The sequence below is a fragment of the Anomaloglossus baeobatrachus genome, chromosome 2 (assembly GCF_048569485.1).
Source record: "Anomaloglossus baeobatrachus isolate aAnoBae1 chromosome 2, aAnoBae1.hap1, whole genome shotgun sequence".
NCBI lineage: Eukaryota > Metazoa > Chordata > Amphibia > Anura > Aromobatidae > Anomaloglossus > Anomaloglossus baeobatrachus.
This window is the reverse complement of record NC_134354.1, coordinates 728,839,911-728,864,358: the sequence shown is the minus strand read 5'-3', so window position 1 is coordinate 728,864,358 and position 24,448 is coordinate 728,839,911. Positions and strand designations below refer to the sequence as shown.

General features: G+C 45.1%; 1 protein-coding gene across 1 annotated transcript in view; it reads right to left on the bottom strand.

Annotated features, from left to right (window-relative positions):
* LNX2 (ligand of numb-protein X 2) overlaps positions 1–24,448 on the bottom strand; it is a 304,857-nt gene that overhangs the window by 132,673 nt on the left and 147,736 nt on the right. Inside the window, exon 2 of the mRNA XM_075334627.1 lies at positions 4,447–4,934. Coding sequence (XP_075190742.1) covers positions 4,447–4,847 — 401 coding nt within the window. The 5' untranslated portion in view covers positions 4,848–4,934. The remainder of the gene's footprint in view (positions 1–4,446; positions 4,935–24,448) is intronic.

Sequence of the window (24,448 nt, the reverse complement as noted above, 5' to 3'; positions counted from 1 at the left end):
ACCTGAGGAAGTGGTGAAATGCTTGCTGACAAGGGATTCAGACATTAACTCTCTCATGTCAAAGAATAAGGAAAGCATTTAATATGCAGAGTCTCGAAGCAAAGACTCTGGCCCAGCACCTGTCACTAGTCTCTACAACAAAAAGAGATGACCGTGACACAAAACTTATATTGGTGGCATGATGGTACAACCAGAGTGGCAAGGATGCTAATATATCCATGTTGTGCTTAACAATTAGTGGTATAAGCATTAGTCCCTCACATTCTATAACCACTCCCATGATGAAGCACACAGTGCGAAACCTACTGGTTTGTTTTCACTTTGTTCCTTTCTTTCAGGTTGCTGTATACCGTAATTTACTTATATAAGTATTTGCATTATAACTGCTTCTAATTTGATGCTTTTAGCACTATTTTGTTGAAATTCTGCTTAAAGAAAAATGTGTTCTACAGTACTGAGACATTGTTGATTAATTAGACTTTATTCATATCTTCCTATATGCAAACAGAGTATTTTAGTGTCCCAGTTTTTTCTGTATGGATTCATTTTATGTATATTTTTGTCCATTTTAATCTTAAGATTTTTTTTTAAGATTATATATTCTTATTCTGCATCCTTTCTATCTAGCGCTGATCATGGTTTGTGTCAAGGTGTGAGATATCTATGTAATTAGCAATTAATATTTTCTCCAATGATGTTTATTTTTAGGGTATGTTCAGAATTGGCAGATTAGTTGCAGATGTAGTTGCATTAGTTACAGATTTTATAATTTTGCTTACACGCAAAGGAAAAAATATAAAAGCACATTTACAGTGCATAAAATCTTTCATTGTAATACAAAAAATGAAATTCATGGCAAGGTTTGCATATAACATGTGAATTTTGATTCATACCTTTAAACAGAATCTGTCAGCAGGATTTCACCCTCCAAACTCTTTATATGTGCAGTAATTCTATTAAACACAAGTCCATCAATACCTTTATATGTCCAGTCCGTTCCTTCGTTACTGAGAAATCAGCAATTGTATTGATATGCAAATGAGGCTAAAGATCTATGGTAGATCTGAAGCCGATGTCACTCAAGCTCTATTCCCCACCCATCTCCAGCTCTATTCCCCCAAATTATGTATATGTGCAGTAGTAGCTCTTTCAAAGACAAGTCCAGCAATACCTGTACATGGCCGGTCCGTTCCTCCATTATTGAGAAATCAGCATTAGAATTGATATGCAAATGAGGCTGAAGAACTGTGGTAGATCTAAAGCCTCTGTCACTCCAGCTCTATTCCCTGCCCATATCCAGCTCTATTCCCTGCCCGGCGCTGCCTCCTCCTGTTTGACTGAGGATTCCTAAAGTCACACATATAGAGGATGCCAAAAAGGAGAAGGCTGCACTGGGCGAGGAATAGAGCTGGAGTGACACAAGCTTTAGATCTACAAATAGCTCTTCAGCCTAATTTGCATATCAATTCAAACACTGATTTCTGCAAAACAGAGGAACAGTCTGGTCATGCACAGGTATTACGGGGTTCATCTTTGAAAGAATTAAATGCACATATAAATAGTTTTGAGGGGTGAAATCCTGCTGACAGGTTCCCTTTAAATGTATGTAGATTTTATATCCATACAGATTATTTTTAGCCTTTTGACAAACTTCCAATAATCAGTGGAAGTGGAAGAAGTTGTAGAATTTTGCACTCACTTAGACACACACTTAATTAAACCCAAATTGTACTCAAAGGGTACTTGTTATGTTGCATATTCTGTTCAATCTGCAGACAGCATGTTATGGAGCAGGAAGAGATGAACAGAAAGAGAAATAGTTTTATGGGAATGGATTAAATATACATTGTAATTAATCTAAATCCTATCTCATTTCAAGTTTAAGAGTCCAGTGGGCGGTCTTAAGGCTGCTTTACACGCAACGATATCGCTAACGAGATGTCGTGGGGGTTACGGAATTCGTGACGCACATCCGGCCTCGTTAGCGACGTCGTTGCGTGTGAAACGCAGAAACGACCATTAACGATCAAAATTACTCACCTTATCGTTGATCGTTGACGCGTCATTCCATTCCCAAATATCGTTGCTGTTGCAGGACGCAGGTTGTTCATTGTTCTGCGGCAGCATACATCGCTACGTGTAACAACGCAGAAACGAGGAACAACCTTGTACCTGCGGCTGCCAGCAATGAGGACGGAAGCAGGTGGGCGGGATGTTACGTCCCACTCATCTCCGTCCCTCCGCTTCTATTGGGCGGCCGCTAAGTGACGTCGCTGTGACGCCGAACGAACCTCCCCCTTAGAAAGGAGGCGGTTTGCCGGCCACAGCGACGTCGCTAAGCAGGTAAGTAGTGTGACGGGTGTTAGCGATGTTGTGTGCCAAAGGCAGCGATGTGCCCGTGAAGCACAACCGACGGGGCGGGGACGCTCGCTAGTGATATCGATAACGCAGCGTGTAAAGTGCCCTTAAGTCAATCATTGACAGTTATTTCTATATGGACAAATACAATTCAGGCTGTTAAAGGGGATTTTCTACAAACAAAGTTAATTTTAATCAATAGATCTTGGATTAATAACAATTTCCACAATTGAATGTGTTTAAAAAAAATATATGGGTATTTGGGTCCCTGCTATGTACTGTGTAATGGCTGTGTCTGACCATACAGGGACATGGTCTGATCATACCACAGCTCCTGGGCAGGGAGGAAGTAAAAGAGAATATACAGACATTACAGCCTGGGATTGCAAATTATTCTTTCTTAGAGGTAAAACATTTTTTATAAGGAAGGGAAATGTTTTACCTCACAAAAAGAATCAGCGCTGATCCCAGGCTGTAATGTCTGTATACTCCCTTTTGCTTTCTCCCCTGCCCAGGAGATGTGGTATGATCAGACCATGTCCCTGTATGGTCAGACACGGCCATTACACAGTACACAGCAGGGACAGATATATAAGATTATCTCAGCACAGGGACATTTTTATTAAACACATCCAATTGTGGAAATTATTATTATTCTAAGATCTATTGATTAAAATTAACTTTGTGCATATATAATTGTCTACTCAGCTGCTAAACTCAGAATAAGTTGGGATTTAGATCAATAAATTACAGATTATAATGAATAGTTTTCTACAACAACTATATATCATTTGTTCATCTCCTCCTGCTCTATAATATAATGTCTTCAGATTGGACTGTATTTTCAATGTGACAGGTTCACTTTAAACATGGAAGCAATCAGCTAAATACTTTTTAAAGGGAACCTGTCATCAGATTTGGGGCCTATAAACTGCGGCCACCACCGGGCTCTTATATACAGTATTCTAACATGCTGTATATAAGAAACCAGGCCGCTGTGTAGAACGTAACAATCACTTTATAATACTCACCTAAACTGTCGCTGCAGTGGAGTTGGGTCATATGGGCGTCTCCGTTCTCCGGTGCCGGCACCTCCTCTTTCGGCCATCTTCATCCTCCCTCTGAACCCTGTGTGCATGATGCTTCCTATGTCATACACACTCGCCGGTCCCACGCAGGCGCACTACAATACTTTTAATCTGCCTTGCTCGTGGCAGATCAAAGTGCGCATGTGCAGAACCTTAATGCCGGCCAGTGTGGATGACATAGGACGCGTCATGCACCCCGGCTAAGAAGAAGGATGACAAAGATGGCCGAAAGAGGAGGCGCCGGCACCGGAGAACGGAGACACCCATCTGACTCAACTCCACCGCACCACCCCTTAGGTGAGTATTATAAAGTGTTTTTTATGTTCTACACAGCGGCCTGGGCTCTTATATACAGCATGTTAGAATGTTGTATATAAGAGCCCACTGGTGGTGACCGCAGCTTATAGAACCCAAATCTGGTGACAGGTTCTCTTTAACTGATCTGATTTGGGTCCAGAACTGGCACGGATATGTAAATAACATTAAGCCCAATATTCAAGACAACTTGCAAGAAGAAAGCTGATCAATTCTTTACTGATATTGAAGAGTCCCGTACTTTGAATCTGTCACCAAGTTTTTGCCACCTAACGTGAGAGCAATATAATGTAGAGGCATAGACTCTGATTCCAGCTGTGTGTCACTTACTGATTGCTGTAGTTTTGACAAAAGCACAGTTTTATCAGCAGGAAATTGTCATTAAAGGACTAGTAAACCTGCTGCCTTGTGGTCCTCCACTTTCATGAGCTCTGTATAACCCCACCTCCACCACTAATTAGTAGCTTTTTACAGTGTACACAGAAAACTGTCAATCAGTGGTGTAATCTGGGTTACACAGAGCTTAGCATTAAGAGCATGTAGATCTGCAGCAGATAAAACAGTAATTTTATCAAAAATTGAAGCAAGCAGTGATACATCACTGGAATCAGGATCTCTGTCCCTAAATCATGCTGCATAGCAGAAACCTGGTGACAGAATCCCTTTAATAATACTGGAATCTCACCTGTTCTTGAGATGAGCCTCCACATCACAGCGCTGCATGGTGTCCTTGCAAGCATTGGAAAACGGACAAGAGACAACAAGCTTATCCAGCAGTTTGTGCACCAGGATACTGGATTTCTTACACAGTTTAAAGTGCAGCCGCTTTCGGTCCAGTGGACAAAAGTCTTTCTCCTGTAGGAAGTTTCTGAGGCACTTGTAGCAGAACGTGTGGCCACATGGGGTATCCAGCGGCTGTAGCAATGGTTGAAGGCAAATGTGGCATACCAGGTCATCGTCCACTTCATTCAGGTAATTGTACAGGTGGTTCTCTCTGGTCCAGTGCTGCTGACCACACTCGAAGCACAAGGGATTCAAGGAGGCATCATCCTCTACCACCACTAGTTCTTCCGTCGCTGTTCCCATAGTGAAAAGTCCAATGCTCCTCAACAACCAGGCTTCCTTCCAGTCCTCAGCAATCCATATGAGGAGCAGACAGTGCCATCTCTATTCCTAAAAAATACATGAAAAAAAAAAAATCAATTGGATTCAGGTCAACTCATCGCAAAACAGGAAAAGCCGGGCCCGACTCTTGCGGTCTCAACATAAATCGGGTCTCATTTGGTTTGTACATTCGATGCCTAGGTGTCTAATATTGCAATCAAACACGGCTTTTACTTGAGACATCAGCTTGTGTCTGCACATGGCAAAGCAGATGTTCGTAAGTCTCTTAAGTCATAGTACAAGAGGGGTGATGGGGAAGTGGCTTAGTGAAGTCAAAGATTCACATGGCAATCTGTTAGTAAGACATCTGCCTGTCCTCGGATCCCCTGAGCTGAGATCGCGCTTCTTTCTTTGTATATTAGGAAAAAGGAAGGATCATGATTATTCAGTTTTTCACAAGATCTTGGCATCCATGTGTACATAATTATTCTCAGTATTTTCAGCAGGTGCTATCGGGTCCGTGACCAGGCAACCTCATTACACCTGCCCCTGGAGGTAGGGAACCTACACAGATACCTCAACAGGACCACAAAAGCGACTGGAGACTCTAAAATCATCACAACATGTTTCTCTACTATAAAGCGGGGTTTACACGCTGCAATATCGGTCCCAATATCGCCAGCGTGGGTACCCGCCCCCATCTGTTGTGCGACATGGGCAAATCGCTGCCCGTGCCGCACAACATCGCCCAGACCCGTCACACATACTTACCTGCCCGGCGACATCGCTGTGACCGGCGAACCGCCCCCTTTCTAAGGGGGCGGTCCGTGCGGCGTCACAGCGACGTCACAGCGATGTCACTGAGCGGCCGCCCAATAGCAGCGGAGGGGCAGAGCTGAGCGGGACATAACATCCCGCCCACCTCCTTCCTTTCGCATAGCGGCCGGGAGGCAGGTAAGTACTAAGGAGAGCTTCTCCGTTCCTGCGGTGTCACACGGAGCGATGTGTGCTGCTGCAGGAACGAGGAACAACCTCGTTACTGCTGCAGTAACGATTTTTGAGACTGGACCCCCATGTCACCGATGAGCGATTTTGCACGTTTTTGCAACGATGCAAAATCGCTCATCGGTGTCACACGCGACGGCATCGCTAATGCGGCCGGATGTGCGTCACCAATTCCATGACCCCAACGAGTTCGCATTAGCGATGTCGTAGCGTGTAAAGCCCCCTTTAGGGGGGATGCGTCTCCTTGTGGAGACCACCGAGCAAATGTAGGGACATTTGTAGGCTAGGCAATGGTCTCTGGAAAAAATATATGCAACTTAGCTTTCCTCCAAGAAGAAGAAGCTGACTCTAGTGCCACCTAGAAGACCGTTTTCTTCCTCCAGAAGAGGGAGGTATTTTGTATACCCCGGGTAGCACTGCCCAGTTTATAAGTCTCCGAATGTCTGGTTTACTGTGTCCACATGGAGAATCAGTAACCCTAGACCTTTCTTGTACTTAGAAAGTTGTCTCTTTAGTGCCACCACTCAGACAGTCTTCTTCTAGGAGAAGAAGTAATTTGCAGACCTTTTTTGGAGGAAGCGTTATCTTCCTGATTGGTCTAACTACGTCAGTTTGGCAAGTACCACTGATCCTTAAGGCCCCTGTACACACTGAGACTTTCTAGCGATCCCACCAGCGATCCCAACCTGGCCGGGATCGCTACAAAGTCTCTTTTGAGTCGCTGGTGAGCTGTCAAACAGGCATACCTGGCCAACGACGCAGCAACGATGCGGACCTGCAGAACGACCTAGCTGGTCATTAGGGACGTGTTAAAGCAGCTATTTGAAAGGGAAGTCGCTAACCAAGTTGTTGTAATGGTGTCAAACACACCAATGCATGCTGCACAGCGGGAAACAAAGGACCAAAAAATGGTCCTGAAAGATTTGTAGCGATCAGCAACCTCACAGCGGGGGCCAGGTCGCTGATGCGTTTCAAACACTGCAATGTCGCTGGGGAGGTCGCTATTGCGTCACAAAACCGGTGACGTTACAGTGATGTCGTTAGCGATGTTGCAGTGTGTAAAGGGGCCTTTAGTCAAAGGTCTCTCACACAAGAAGTCTGAAACAACTGTGTACAGATGGGTGTTTTTTGTTTTTGGAAACAAAATATCCAAAGGCATGTGTCAAGGACTTAAAACATCGCTATCAGGGGTTGACATACCATTAGTGCAATGAACAGGGGCCCAAGAGGTAAAGAGGCCCATATCCACCTCCAAAACAGCAGCAGGGTGTCATGAGGTGTGACGGGATCACTAGGAACAGGAAGCCTAAACTGGCCCTCAGGCTAGAACCCTCGTTGACCCTGATCCCAAAGATACGTCTGAAGGTGACGATGTTTGGACCGCCTTTCTTACCCTAGCTCCTGAACAACCCTTGTCTAGTGGCCCCCTACCTCCACCCAGGAGGAGGCCGGGACAGGAGTGATTAATCCCACACAAATAAACAGACAGGGGAAAACTCAAAACTCAAACTCACAGCAATCACTCACAGAGGTACAGACAATCAGGAGGAAACTAAAGGAAAGGAGGAAATAATCAGACAACAAGGGTATATCCACAGCACACCAAACAGCTCACAGAAGTTCCCCTGCAACTAGATTTCAAAGCACAAGGACCGGGATTGCGTAATCTATCATTGGCATTGGAGATCAGGCGCCACCATCTTTAAAAGAGCGGATGCTACTATGATAGTTCTCCTGTAACATGTGACTCAAAACGTAATCCACAGGCTAGCAAAAATTAACTCCTGCATTACTAAGAAGAGCACAGCTGGTCGACGCCTGAGCCTGTCTGTGCAACTCAAAAGCAGCATTGTGTGGAGTGTGCAAATCTGCTGTGTGAACAGCGTCAGAAGTAGTCCTGACACTCAGCAAGTTTTGAGACAGACACCATGTGACACAGGGGTGTAATATGATGAACCAGTGGACTCCGAAGGGCCCATTTGCTGTCCTCATACAAGGGCCCTCTTCTGTCTTTGTCCATCCCTGGTGACTACTCTACCTCTCATGAGTGACAAAAGACAGCCAGCTGCATTATTAATAATAATAATAATAATAATATTAATAATAATTTTTATTTCTATAGTGCCAACATATTCCAGAGCACTTTACAATTGAAAGGGGACATATTCAGACAATATAGAGACATTACAGAATAACACAGGGGCAAGCACATGGACAAACACCCAAAAGTAGGCCAACAGAAAAGTACAGTCTTACACCAACAGGGAATTCCTTGTCAGATGCTGCAGGGAGAGGAATCTGGTCGGATACTCCGTGTAGAGCTGGCAAAGGGTGCACGCTAGTAATCAGAACAAAGTACTAAAACAAATCCAGGAGTAGAGGAAAAAAGCGGCACTAACCATTGCATTATAAAAGTCCACTTTATTGAGAATGGTGCTCGAAGGACATGCGGGAGAGAAGCCGGGTTCAGGCATTCCAGGGGACGACCCAAAACAGCCATTGTCCTCTGTAGTGCCTGCACCCGGCTTGTCTCTCGCATGTTTTTAGAGCACCATTCTCAATAAAGTGGACTTTTATGCAATGCATTGGTTAGTGCCACTTTTTTCCTCTACTCCTGTATTCAAACACCCAAAGGTTTTTTTATACTATTCAGTCCACTACAATTTTAATTTGAGCTTTGGGTTGGAAAATGTTGTGCTCTATGTTCGAATATTTGGAAGTAGTTGCAACAGCTAAAGGGCATTTTATCGCTAACAAGCGTACCCGCCCCCGTCGGTTGTGCATCACTGGCAAATCGCTGCCTGTGGCGCACAACATCACTAGGAAGAGTCACACATACTTATCTGCCTAGCGACGTCGCTGTGGCCGGCGAACCGCCTCCTTCCTAAAGGTGTGGGTTCGTTCGGCGTCACAGCGAAGTCACTAAGCGGCGGCCCAATAGAAGCGGAGGGGCAGAGATGAGCGGGCCGAACATCCCGCCCACCACCTTCCTTCCTCATTGCCGGCGGCCGCAGATATGGTGATGTTCCTCGTTCCTGCGGTGTCACACATAGCGATGTGTGCTGCCGCAGGAATGACAAACAACCTGCGTCCTGCAACAGCAACGATAATCGGGATAGGAACGACTGGTCAACTATCAACGATATGGTAAGTAATTTTGATCGTTAACAGGTCGTTCCTGCGTTTCACATGCAACAACGTCGCTAACGAGGCCGGATGTGCATCACGAATTCCTTGACCCCCAATGACATCTCGTTAGCGATGTCGTTGCGTGTAAAGCGGCCTTTAGGCTACATAGGCATGTCTGGGTTCCCAGAAGAACGCAGAATGACGCTATTTTATGCCAGGTGGATGCAACCTAAATTTGTGGACATCAAATCTGCCCGATGACCTACCAGCATCTTTGTTTGTTTGGTTTTTTTTTAATGGTTTTGGATTTCTCCTTTTGAAATACAAAACATGAAATTGCTGGGTAAATGCAGATTCAAATTTACAGATTTGATGACGTTCCGGAAGCTGAGGTTTTGGCTAGATGTGAATATGTCCTTAGTGATTTTAGTAACAGGGTAGATATATTCTTGGAGACAATATATATTTGGCCATCATCCACGAAAACTGCCAATACACGGAAACCTAGAATGGCTGTTGATATTTCAGCATATAATTCAGTGTGCTCAATGCCAAATAATGGCGCTATAATTATACTACAGCATTGTTATACAGTGTTACATTCCAACTCCCTCTCCAACCATCCTGGCTCCCGCTCTGCTACTGTGGCTTCTAGAAATGCTGAGACGCTCACACAGCAGCAGAGAGGGGGCCGGGATGGACGGAGAAGGAGGTAGAATGTACGTGTATAAGTCTTGTTTCGTAGGCTTTTCTAATGGATCAGAACAATAGCTGATGTATTTGGAAATCACCACATACATTTATGAAAGACGCCCATACATCCACGATAGTGGTCATCTACCTATCCCCACTTTCTACTTCCCCATAAACATACACACATGACTCAGATAAGAAGTGAAGTGTTTTCAATGGGTACAGAGAACTCAAGGCCCCATACACATTAGACTAATGTCACCGGAACCCACTAATATAAACAGGTTCGGTCGATGGTCTACTACGTTTGGTGGCACTGGCCAACTCATAGTCAGGGAGAAATATTGATCACGCATATCTGATTTTGGACTGCCGATCGTATTGTTCTGAGATGAGCCACAGTTTGATGTGATAGTCAGAAGCTTGCTCATCAGGAATACAGGAGCTTTTGGCCTAGCGGGCGCTCCTGTGTGTTGAGGAGTCGGCTGAGATGGCTGTAGGCCAAACAATAAGCTGAAGCATGGTTAAGCTAATAACCATCTGATGGGTATGGCCAGCTTAAGGCAGTTCTGGCAAAGGCTTATGGATCCCAAAACAAAAGTAAAGGGCATTGTAATTCAATATGTCTGATCTTTCACAGGAGAGAAAGAGGCCCCATACGTTAGATGGTTGTTGGGTTGCAAAATTAGCAAGAAAGGACATAATGAATCTGATGTGTATAGGGACCCTTACATTTTTTCACTGACAGAGAACAGGTGAATTGACATTCCACTTTACTAAATACTTGGCTGAAGATTTTTTCTTAAAAGGAACCTGTCACGTGAAAAACCCCCCGCTATTAATCTGCAGACATGCAGTTAATCTGCAGGTTAATAGTGTTTGAAACCTGCCCGACACCTACACATTAAACCCTGCTGCGGGAAGCTGTATCTGTGCTGTCCGCAGTGACTGACAGCTGTCAGTCAGTGCAGAGGGATGGGGTTATAGCTGTTACTCCCCATACATAGAGAGGTAAATGTGCAGGTGCAGGGCAGGTTTCAAACACTATTAACCTGCAGATTAAGCCCATTTTTGAAGGTTAATAGCACTTTTTCAACACCAGCTGTGGCCACAATTTACCTGAGTGACGTCATCGCTCATAGCGGTGACTCTGATGTAGCAGAGCTGGACTCGTCATGGGAGCTCATGTGGATTACGTAGGACCTGCAGGGGTGTTTTGGGGTTAATAAAGTGTTGAAAGAGGTTTTTCTTGTAGTTTATTTCAAATAACATTTTTTGGTGTTTGTGTTTATTTGCTTTCACTTACAGATTAGTAATGGGGGGTCTCATAGACCCTCCCCATGAATAATCTAGGGCTTAGTGGCAGCTGTGATTAACCCTTATTATCCTGATTGCCACTGCATCAGGGCAATCTAATAGATGCGGCAATCTTGGGTAGCTGAAGGCTGATATTTTTAGGCTTGGGGGCTCAATAAGCATGGGTCTCCCAAGCCTGAGAATACTAGCCCCCAGCTTTCGGACTTTATCATGGCTGGGTATTAAAATTGGGGGGGACTGCACGCTGGTTTTTAAAATTATTTTTTTAAATAATTAAAAAAAAAAAAAAAAGCTACATGCGGCTCCTTCTATTTTGATACACAGCCGAGATAAGCCCATGGCTGGGGGCTTCAGCCTGTAGCCATATGCTTTATCTGTGCTGCGTATCATAATATGAGGGGACCATACACCAAATATTTTAATTATTTATTTTTACTGTACGATATAGACCTGCAGACCGGGTCTGTGATTGGAAGCATCAGACACGCTGTGGGGATGCGTCTGACTGCAACCAATCACAGATGCCGGTGGGCGGGGAAAACAGTGCATATGCAATGAAGGCAATGAGCGGCCCCAGAACTGAATGAGTAGCCAGAAAACAGTTACAGCCGCACCAGAGCCTCGCCCACTTGTTTCATTCTCATTTTTTTTATTTTTGCTTTTTTTTACAAGTTGATGGATCCGGATCATTAATTGGAATTGCCTGAGAATTCCAGGCCCGGGTCCGGCAATCGGGTACGTTTGAAACCGGACGGTTCCGGATTTTTACAGACCGGGTCCGCCGATTGCTAGTCAGAACCACTGCAGCCAGTAAACTAAGTGATATATTGTTGGATTCAGGGTCTCTTTGCCTACATCATGCTGCTCTCAGATGACTTAGAAAAAACCTGCAGACAGATTCCCCTTAAGTGTATTCTGACAAGCTGACAATGTTAGCATTGATTGACTGTTAGAATGATTAAAGAATGTACGTCTGGAAAACCAATGGTGTGACCAAGGTGCAAGACTCAAAAATATACAACTAAACAATAGGATAAAGAGTTGCACACCAGTCACAATGTATAGGGGAATAATGAAAAGCAGAACTGCTATGGGAATACTAGACTGAAAAATACAATGGACTATCTGAAATAAGTGAAAAATACGAAAATGGTATGTGCATAACTGCTATGAATAATAGGAATGAGAGATGTTTAGCCATTGTATTGATCAATGGAAAGGAGCCCCAAACCAAACGCCAAGGTAATCTCTATTTTTAGGGTCCTAAACCTACATGTAACCTCACCTGCAGTTAAAAATCTTGCTCTGTATGGGAAGCAAAGGACCAAGCTATGTACCGTATGTGAAATTGTTTTGTTGTTAGAATGAGTTCGCATTGTCAATGGGAATGGTAACGACCACAGTGCAATTAAGAGGGACATCACATTTTGAGAATACTGAGAAAAGATGCTCGAGGATTGTGATACTATCACAGGCTTGTCAGATCTTTGAATAAATTCACTTTTTATTATAAGATAAAGGAGATCGACTACAAGGTTTGTACTTACAAAATCCTTTGCCTTTTCTCCACAGCAACCAGAATACTAATAGATTTTACCCCCCACCCACACATACACCAAACGCTTGCGAGATACAAATGACACACAAGTGTTAGTGATTTCAGCATGTTAATCTCACTTTCTGCGCTACTCGAAGTCTCGCTGCATTCGATTGAACGTGACGTTATAAATGTGGACCCAAACACACGCCAGCCACTCTGCCATTAAAATTGATCTGTTTATTTGCATTTTTAGGGAAAGCATAAATTCAGGCAGAGGCTACATTAATGTTAGTATTTATCTTGCTGCAAAGTAGACACCACGCGTTTACAGCCCGGTATTAACTGCAGTGCGCAATGGAAATAATGTTTCTTGAGTAAAATTTGTGCACAAGTGAAGAAATCTACTTACCAGATGTCAGATAGTCATAATACATTGCCGCAAATAACAGTCAGCTCTAATTATATCGCCATATTGTTACATTATACAACCGCACAGTAACACATGTGCATATTACACAAATCTGCACTTGTGAAAAGAGAATGAAATTGAATCCCCATGTAAGACATTCCGCCGCGATTTCTCATCATTACCCTGACACTCTTGATACTTCACCTCCGCACTTATAGGTACCCCCTCTCTCCCTCCTGTTTTCATCATCACCTACTGAGGCACAAGTATGTTCACAGCTTAGAATTGGAGTAGTTTCAGCAAGAGATGGCGGCACTCATAAATATGGAAATTCAAGCACATCAGAAAACAGAAAATAGGGGCAAAGAGGTAATATTTCATGCAACGTACGAGGTACAAGCTCCGCGACCACCCGGACTGGATCAATACCATCCACAATATGTAGGTTCATATTTACCATATGCACCATGAAAGCTTCTGTCACTTGCCTTATATTCGCCAACTCTTCCAGGAGACTCCAAGAAAGGACCTCCTGGACACCCAGAAAGGGTGGGAGAAATTTCTCAGGTACCATGAAATTTCCTCAAAAAATCCAGGAAAGCAATATTTGGGGAAACAAAAAATCTTCTATGGAGAGAGGGTAGAAGAAGCATGACAGGGATAAGAGGGAACATGACTTAAAAAACGTTGTAGCTATAGGGATACTGTTACGGGGGGACCGGCAGATTAGGACCAGGGGGTATATATCCTAATCGCCAGTCGGGGCCCACCGTGCTCCAGATGACAATGGAGCTGCTGGCACCTGAGGGTTAGGCGGAGACTATAGAGCTGGATGGCTCTGAGATAACCCAGGAACTCTGGGAACTGGTCACGTGTGTTGGGACACGTCAGACCGGACGACAACCCGATTAGCGTTTTGGTGCACCTAGCGCTACACCAACCACGTGTGCAGGAAACACGTCAGGCCGGGTGGTAACCAGGTAGCGTTGACCGGAAGACCGCCACGAAAGCGCCCTGTCGGCCACGTGTGTAGGACACGTCAGGCCGAGCGGTCCTCCGATTAGCGTTTCTGGCCACCTCTCGACTGGCCACGTGTGTGTAGGACACGTCAGGCCAGATGGGTACACCAGTAGTGCTGACCGGGAAGCCGAGGAAAATAAGGAACACCCTGTTAACTCCACAGGGGTCCTGGAGTACGCTGTCCGTGCGCGTAGGGGGCACAACCGGACAGGTGGCGCAGCAGGTGCGTTGTCCGTGTGCGTAGGGGGCACAATCGGACAGGTGGCGCAGCAGGTGCGTTCTCCGTGTGCGTAGGGGGCACAATCGGACAGGTGGCGCAGCAGGTGCGTAGTCCGTGTGCATAGGGGGCACAATCAGACAGGAAGCAAAGCAGCCGCAGCCCAGTTAACGCCACTGGGCTGCTATAGCAAGACTGGAACGGCAGGAGGGAAGCACGGCGCCTGACCCTGATGTGCCGAGCCACGAATCTTGGCGTGACAGGCACCGTTCGCCTAACCCTACCTACCGCTTCCCAACATAGGCTTATGCCGCAATGAGGCTCTAACATGGAGGTGTGCTCTGACTGAGCAAAAGTGAAGACTGCGCACCTCCATGTTGTCTCCAGCCCCTTTTATAACCTGGGTCCGCCCCAAACCCAGGGTGAAACCACCAAGGTCCAATAGCAGAGTGCCATGTCATCAGTGACGTCACATGCGACCTATCCGGAACCGCCACGTCATTGATGACCTCATGGCAGCCACGCCCCAAACACTTCACCAGTCATCGTCTGACGACCAATGGTGAGGTGCCAGATCATAGGGGCGGGCCTCTGTGAGCCAGTCCGGAGTTGCCACGTCATCAGGACACCTGACACTCTCTGCCCTATCAGGGCCTGCCACCTCACGGACATGCTCAGTGAGGTCCTTACCGGATCTAGCCTCTGATGCACTAAGTGTCTGAGCATGCCCAGTAGCCTGAGCAACAGGCTTAGAAAGCAGACTATCAGTTTGAGCATGCTCAGTAGGCACATCCCAGAACTTAGACACAGCACGAAGTCCAAGTACCTGTGCAAAGAGGCTGTTAGGGTTAATTGTGGGAGCATGCTCAGTAGCCTGAACTGAGGACTTAGTCTCAGACATAACACAATCAGGCTGAGCATGCTCACTAGGCAAAACACCGGGCTTAAACTCTGGCTGGGGTAAATCGGCGCACGCATGCGCACTAGCCGCCTCTCCACACTTAGACGTGGTGGAAGGAACAGCCAACTGGACGACCCGAGGCACGGCCAAGAACGGCAGCCGGCGCCTGGGCGCAACAGGAACCGCAGCAGGCTGCTTGCGGCTATGGCGGCGCCGGTTCGTAACAGATACTTAGCTTGTGTGAAAGTTGGGTACTATGTTGTACCACAATTGCATTTATAGGGCTCCAATTAATCAACAAATACCAAATTTACAGGACCCTGGTCCAGTGGCAATATATTCGTCCATGGTAACTGGTAAAGAGCCCTGCAAACACCCTCCTACCACACAACATCTGTGTGTCACAACAGGGCGGAATGACGTCTCAAATGTGGTGCAAGGGAAAGGAAAAGGGTACAAAGAGGAACCCTGACGATAGGGAGAACGAGCATGGGTGACCCCTAAACACTCATCTGAGACTGAACCCTGCATTCTCTATCGTCCCTAAACGGGTCCTTCCGCACGTGCGCAATGGCATTCCTAAGCCCTGGCTAACCCTGGGCTAGTGAGCTGGGCAGCACGATGTTAGTCTAACTTTTATGATAAGACAACACTGGGAGAGGGACAAACAAATGGGAATAAAACAACAAATGGAACTTTATAGCTTCTACATGGACAACTTCTCCTGTGAAGTCAGCATAGAAGAACTATAACTGGCATATGTGAGCGTCAGGAGGGAGCTTAAATAATAAAACACAGTGACAGCAAGGGACAGCAGCTGAGATTAGAGCTATATGGAATCTCAGCAAAATCAAAAAGGAACTCTTAACTCCTACAACACCAAATTAATATAAGGCTACTTTCACATCAGTGTTTTTTGACGGACGTTAAAAAAACGCAAACCGCATATGACTGGATCCTGTTGATATAGTGTTGACCGCATGCAAACGCAAGTGTTATTTTACAGGATCCTTTCACTTGCAGTTTATGGGCAGGCATTGGAGTCATGTGATCGGAAGTCAGTGGAACTCGACCTGACAGAAAGAGAGAGAGAGAGGAGAGAGAGAGGAGAGAGAGAGGGAGAGAGAGGGAGAGAGAGAAAGGGAGGGGAGAGAGAGAGAAGAGGGAGAGAGAGAGGAGAGAGAGAGGAGAGAGAGGGAGAGACACAGAGGAGAGAGGGAGATAGAGAGGGAGAGAGAGAAAGGGAGGGGAGAGAGAGAGAAGAGGGAGAGAGAGAGGAGAGAGAGAGGAGAGAAAGGGAGAGACACAGAGGAGAGAGGGAGATAGAGAGAAGAGAGAGGGAGAGAGAGGAGAGAGGGGAGAAAGAGAGGGGAGAGAGAGAGGGGAGACAGAGAGGAGACAGAGAGGAGAGAGAGAGGGGAGAGAGAGAGGAGAGAGAGAGGAGAGAGAGAGGAGAGAGAGGAGAGGGGGAGAGAGAGGAGAGAGGGAGAGAGAGAGGAGAGAGGGGAGAGAGAGAGGAGAGCGGGGAGAGAGAGAGGAGAGAGAGAGGAGAGAGAGAGAAGAGAGAGAGAAGAGAGAGGGGAGAGAGGGGAGAGGGAGAAAGAGAGTAGAGAGAGAGAGAGAGAGAGAGAGGGAGAGAGAGAGCGAGAGGAGAGAGGGGAGAAAGAGAGGAGAGAGAGAGGAGAGAGAGAGACTGCTCACGCCAGGCTGGTTTCTGGGCATGTTCAGTAGAGCAAACAGGATTCTTTCTATCAGCATACCACCGTTCACATGCGGTTGCGTGCGGTACAGTCAGGATCCAGTGACGTGCAGTATTTGGATGCAGGTCAAAAACGCTACAAGTAGCGTTTTTGAAACAAGGTAAAAACCGCAAAACAACGGATCCGGTATATGACGCATGCAAGCGCATTCAAACGCATCTTACCACGATTCCATTGAAAATGCATTGAAATTACAACGTATTTGTCAAGGATGGTCAGATGCGTTTTGCGTTTTTTTGACGTCCGCCAAAAAATGCTGATGTGAAAGCAGCCCAAGTTTGCTCTTCTCATGTTAAAGAGGTCCTACAATCTGCTAATCGCCATAACCTTCTAATCCCAGATACCGCAAAGGTCTCAGCTGGGTGCGACACACGTGACACCACAATGCCTCTCCTAATTAGAATGCTCAGTGCAATGTCATCTTTGTGGTGTAAGCCATTATGTATAACCGTGCACTTTGTATCCATGCTGGCTCAGGGTCCATGCAACTTAATTTATAACCCCCATGCCTACACAGAGGCTGATGCTAGACCCCTGGATAAATTATGTTACTCTTTCTATGTTACTTAAACTGTAAACTCTTTAACTAGGACATAAAATAATGTGCGGACATCTAATAATGACTATCCATTCTAAGGATAAATCATCAATATTGGATTGGTAGAGATCCGACAATTGTTACTAGCTTGGGCTGTAAACATTCAATGTGTGGTGGCTGCAGCTGAGCGCTGCCACGTGCCAGCTCCCAATCTCTTGATATTGATGACCTATCCTTGAAATAAGACATAGGCATTAGATGTCCTGACAACACCGTTAAAGCGGACCTATCACCAGGTCACAAACAGCACGTTTTTGCTCTTATGTTATTCTTGCTGCTCCCCTGAGTATTCTGCTATTCTGTTTTTTAAAAACAACCATACAGTCCCAGAGATATGGTGCTATGTTTTTGGTCTTCACCAAAGGCGTGTGGCTCACAGGCTAATAATGCAGAGCAGCCTAAAGATACACCCCCAAGGAATCGTGTGGGCCACGCCCCCTTAGTAAAAAATAAATTAACTAAACATAAAAACAAAGAAGTTAAACAATTAAACAATTAAAAAATTAAACAAATAGTGCCCATATCTCTTGAACCATATGGCAGATTATAAAAAAAAAAAGAAAGAAATGAATATTCAAGGTAGCAGTGGGAGTAAAATAAGAGCAAAATCTGGCCTGGTGACAGGTCTTTTTTTTATTTCATTAAATATCTAATATATCCCCCACTATAAAACGTTAGAAATTATACTTAAGCTATATAAAGATAATTATTACTAAACACTAGCTAGTTATACTTGATGAGTAAGAATTTGTTAAACTCAGCCTTCAAATGCCTCTCAGGTCTGTCAAACCTCCTGTACGGGACCGATTCAGTGACCTTGTGCTGCGTGGTCAGTTTCCTTTTCTGCTGAGGCACAGTCCCTGTCCAGGTGCTGATTGTCTTTTACCTTTGCATCTATCTTTTTGATTTGTGGTTATCAGGTGTTCTCACTTGCTCATTTTCTCTCTCCTATCACATCCCGGGTGCGTCTACTTATACTCTCTTGATACTAGCCTTCCCTGCTATCTATATTCCAAAGGCCTCTTTCTCACATCAGTTTTTTTTCCATCAGTCACAATCCATTTTGTGACTGATGAAATGGATCCGTTGCAGATTGTGGTAAAACTGATGTGACGGATCATGTAAAAAACCGGATCCATCGTACCACTTTGTTTCTGACCAATAACCTCATTTACCCCTCATCTGAGCATGCTCGGTTGAAAGAAACGGATCTGTCGCTGGAATCCATCATTTGACGGATCCTGCGCCCATAGACATCTATTTTAACAAACGACGGACGCCAACGGATCCATCGCTGTCCTTTTTTTTTCAACGCAGACAAAAAACGTTCATGTGGACGTCGGCTCCGTCGGCAGGACAAACATTTTTCAATGGATCCGTTTAAAATGTGAGGCTATCCGTCACTAATACAAGTCAATGAGAAAAAAACAGATCCAGCGCTGGATCAGTTTTTTTCACAAAACGACGGATTGCGACTAGTGGCAAAAAACTGATGTGTGAAAGAGGCCTAATCTGCTGAGGCGTTCTAACCCTGCTTCTTGGGATTTATTGCCTATTAGACAGAGACCAGTGCAGTATTTGCTTTGTGCTTTCTCATTTATCTAAGCTACACCTTTCTTCTGTTAGCAGTTAGGTTGCAGCTTTTCCACTTGTGCACGTATTTTATGTTTCCTCACCTTGGGTTCCCTGCCTATCTACAGTTAGGTCCAGAAATATTTGGACAGTGACACAAGTTTTGTTATTTTAGCTGTTTACAAAAACATGTTCAGAAATACAATTATATATATAATGTGGGCTGAAAGTGCACACTCCCAGCTGCAATATGAGAGTTTTCGCATCCAAATCGGAGAAAGGGTTTAGGAATCATAGCTCTGTAATGCATAGCCTCCTCTTTTTCAAGGGACCAAAAGTAATTGGACAAGGGACTCTAAGGGCTGCAATTAACTCTGAAGGCGTCTCCCTTGTTAACCTGTAATCAATGAAGTAGTTAAAAGGTCTGGGGTTGATTACAGGTGTGTGGTTTTGCATTTGGAAGCTGTTGCTGTGACCAGACAACATGCGGTCTAAGGAACTCTCAATTGAGGTGAAGCAGAACATCCTGAGGCTGAAAAAAAAGAAAAAATCCATCAGAGAGATAGCAGACATGCTTGGAGTAGCAAAATCAACAGTCGGGTACATTCTGAGAAAAAAGGAATTGACTGGTGAGCTTGGGAACTCAAAAAGGCCTGGGCGTCCACGGATGACAACAGGGGTGGATGATCGCCGCATACTTTCTTTGGTGAAGAAGAACCCGTTCACAACATCAACTGAAGTCCAGAACACTCTCAGTGAAGTAGGTGTATCTGTCTCTAAGTCAACAGTAAAGAGAAGACACCATGAAAGTAAATACAAAGGGTTCACATCTAGATGCAAACCATTCATCAATTCCAAAAATAGACAGGCCAGAGTTAAATTTGCTGAAAAACACCTCATGAAGCCAGATCAGTTCTGGAAAAGTATTCTATGGACAGATGAGACCAAGATCAACCTGTACCAGAATGATGGGAAGAAAAAAGTTTGGAGAAGAAAGGGAACGGCACATGATCCAAGGCACACCACATCCTCTGTAAAACATGGTGGAGGCAACGTGATGGCATGGGCATGCATGGCTTTCAATGGCACTGGGTCACTTGTGTTTATTGATGACATAACAGCAGACAAGAGTAGCCGGATGAATTCTGAAGTGTACCGGGATATACTTTCAGCCCAGATTCAGCCAAATGCCGCAAAGTTGATCGGACGGCGCTTCATAGTACAGATGGACAATGACCCCAAGCATACAGCCAAAGCTACCCAGGAGTTCATGAGTGCAAAAAAGTGGAACATTCTGCAATGGCCAAGTCAATCACCAGATCTTAACCCAATTGAGCATGCATTTCACTTGCTCAAATCCAGACTTAAGACGGAAAGACCCACAAACAAGCAAGACCTGAAGGCTGCGGCTGTAAAGGCCTGGCAAAGCATTAAGAAGGAGGAAACCAGCGTTTGGTGATGTCCATGGGTTCCAGACTTAAGGCAGTGATTGCCTCCAAAGGATTCGCAACAAAATATTGAAAATAAACATTTTTTTTTGGGGTTTGGTTTATTTGTCCAATTACTTTTGACCTCCTAAAATGTGGAGTGTTTGTAAAGAAATGTGTACAATTCCTACAATTTCTATCAGATATTTTTGTTCAAACCTTCAAATTAAACGTTACAATCTGCACTTGAATTCTGTTGTAGAGGTTTCATTTCAAATCCAATGTGGTGGCATGCAGAGCCCAACGCGCGAAAATTGTGTCACTGTCCAAATATTTCTGGACCTAACTGTATGCATGCTTTCCCTCTCTTGGTTTGTAGTACCTAGTGACCTCCCATCTGGTTCCTCAGGAGGTACAAGAAACAACTCAACAGCCTTTTAGGCAGACAGGTATGAGTTGTGGTTTTCAAGTGTTGCGGCTGGGTTAGTCCAGCCTATGCAAGAGCCATTATGGGCTGTGCAGCAAAGAATACTAGTCTGTAGTGCAAGAACCAGTAGGGTGCAGGTGTGGCTTCATTGAGATGGGCTTTATTTCCCCCTTTTACTCATGTTGAAATACTTATGTGCATAATGGAAGTCACTGATGTTTACATCTCTTGGGATGAAAGAGTCGCTGATCCCTGCGTTTCTACAGTAATTCAATAATCACCTCTAGTACAGCTTTTACATATTACCGTGTGTGATAATGGTCCTGGGAGACATGAGAAGCCCTCTAAGGACAATGTGGTTCTGCCAGCGCTGGTCCAATCAAAAGCCAGCAGTTAATTATTCCATCCAATTTAAACCTGTGTCTCAATTCCCTTTATCTCATTAGCAAGCCATCCATTACAAGCAGAGCCGATAACGACGACACATTACTAATTCCCAAAGAAGAGAGTGAATGGTGATCAGAGCCAGGTCTCACAATCAATGATACCGGGAACACAAATCTAACAGCCAAAGAAAGCAACAAAACAAAGCAATTACAATCTAACGTGCATAAAACAACAAGATGAATAATAAATAAAAGTATGAACCTCCTACAACCTCAAACAATCTTGTTGACTGATAGCTTGTTAGAACTCAATTGAGATTTGATGTTCTTGCTGTCACGATCATCTCCCTGCATGTTGAGACCAGTGACAGGCTTGGACTGGAGCCTCTCTTCTGGCTCTCTTCATTTAAAAAGGTTTAATTTCTCTTGGCACTGGAGGGGTTAAGTGCCATTTTTGCTGTTGCAGCTTTTCCAAAGCAGTTCCTTGCTGAGTGTTTTCAGCTGCACTTACTAAGTAGTCACGCCCTTCAGCTTTAAATAGTGGTGCATCCCAGCATTCCCTGCTGAAGATACTAAGTAATTTGTGTCCTGGCTGCCTTTGAGGAAGGTTCTGCAAGTCAAGTTCCTGTTCTCAGGCTATATCACTTTGTTTGTTAATTTTGCCTCTGTTTGTCTTTTCATCCCTGGTTTGTTGTTAGTGCAGCAGTGAGGTCTAGTGAACCCATCTGCCCCTCACTAGTCAGGGTTACTATACGGTCTTCCGAGGGTCCCAAGTTCCTGTTCGGCGACAGTTGCATAGACTGTATAGGGACTGGTAAGGAGAGAAGACATAGTTGCAGGTGAGGTTAGGAGGTGTCCATCTACCCTCTCACTAGTTCCAGGGCCTCCCGTTGTTTCGTGATCCAGATGCCCCCCTTTTCATGAGTTTTTGTTGTGCATCAGACTCATGTAGGTCTGAATGCACCTCACCACACTTGCTACACCCGGTGAGCATGACTCTTGCAGATGCCATGGATGGCTGTACATGGTATAATATTTTGAACTAAAAATTGGCGGTAAAGACTTAAGCTGATCATGCACATTAGACATTATACTGTCATCCAGCTGACCGCAATCTTTCCAAAGTCCACCACACAGAAATGCTTAGCTCAAGCAGAGAATTTCTGTGTTGTCTATGAGAGAGTGACTGCCAGAGTCATCTGGCCGTGGTTTATCTTCCCCTTGAACAAATAGGATAGGTTGATTGAATTCCAGCAGCTCAATCTTTATACATTCTGACAAAGTCAAGAGGCCCCCAAACACATTAGATGGTCGGCTGATCCTTTTGAAATCTTCAGATTTGGTCAACTTTTATCTAGTGCGTGTGGGGGCCCTAAAGGCCCATTTATACACAACGATATCGCTAACGAGATATCGTCGGGGTCACGGTGTTGGTGACACACATCCGTCCTCGTTAGCGATGTCGTTGTGTGTGACATCTTTTTGCGATCAGTAACGATCATAAAAAGGTGTCAAATCGTTCGTCATGTACATGTTGTTCATTTTTAAAAAATCGTTCCTCGTTTGGAACGCAGGTTGTTTGTCGTTCCTGCGGCAGCACACATCGCTATGTGACACCGAAGGAACAACATCGTACCTGCGACCGCCGGCAATGAGGAAGGAAGGAGGTGGGCGGGATGTTCTGGCCGTTCATCTCCGCCCCTCCGCTTCTATTGGACGGCCGTTTTGTGACGTCCCCCTTAAAAGGAGAGATTGTTCGGCGGCCACAGCGACGTCGGTGAACAGGTAACTGCGTGTGACGCTGCTGTAGCGATATTGTTCGACGTGGGCGGGTGCTGTTGCTCGCGACATCGCTAGCGACGTCGCAGCGTGTAAAGCTCGCTTAACTCCACAGACAATTGATAATCCTTTAAAGCACCACTCCAGTTCTTAGTGATTTTTTTCATGTCACTGCTGGAGTTGTGCTTTAGATGTAAGTCCTTGGCCCCTTTCTTCTACTCGTTCTCTGGCATCTTCATCTGATATAACTGCTGCTCCGGTCAATCTCAGGCACTTTGTAACCTGCCGGCTGCTCCAGTATTTCATGGAGCAAGCTGGAAGTCACACATTAATACCAGTCTATGGGAGCCTTGTCCTGGCTCTCATAGATTTGCATTGAGCATTTGTGATGTAATTTCTGACTTCCGGTCAGTCAGAAGTTACGGACACAAGAGGGCGGTGAAGGACCAGAGTGATGCTGAAAAGGATGAAAATGCCGGAGGGTGACTATGAGACAGGGGGCAGGGGGACTTGAATTTATTTCCTACCAAAAAATAAATACATATGATGCTTCCTACCACAATAAACTCAATATAAGGTGGAGATCTAGGTAGATTAGTGGGAAATGAGAAATTACACGCACAACACTGGTAGTCTTGTAAAATTATGGTCTTTTGGCTGTTTTTCCTTCCCTGAGTGATGATGGGCAAACACCACTGCAGAATACATAATGATAACAAAAAAATGCAGGCTATGGGTGTCACACTAGGTACAGGGAAGTACCAAGTGCACGGCGAAAGGGAAGGGAAACCCTGTGTCTAGGTAAGGGGGAGATGATTACTCCTGATCGAACCTAGTGCTGGTCTCTGGGGTCCCTCACCAATCTAGATAGATTCTGCAACTTGTGTCAAGCCGGATACCTGACCCTTGGTATCCCTATTGCTCTTCCCTAAATAGGGAACAGATGGCATGAGCTCTTCGTTAACCCCACTAAACAACTATAGAAGACACAAGGAAGACACACAGTGGGAAAAGCATGAACTACTTATCTACAGATGACTCAGGTAGAAGTTCAGTAAAGCTTCAGCAACGATATCACAGAGGAGTACAAGCCACCTGCTTGCAACCAAAGCTTGAATGAACTGAAAATATCACTAGCATCAATTAAAAGGAAAGAAGGAGTATTTAAACACCAAGGGAATACTGATAATCAGCAGCTGGGTGGAAGGCGAGCTCCTTTTGGGTCCAAAAGGGAGAGCGATGAATCCAGCAGGAAAGCTACCTATACCAATGAATACTGACAGCAGGAACAAACAAAAGTCAGGGAGCATTCTGTGCAGCCAGATGCTGTGACCTTCTATGGCCAGAAACCACATGACTGTCTGTCACGTGTCAAGCCAAATAGCCCAAATATCAGAGGACTG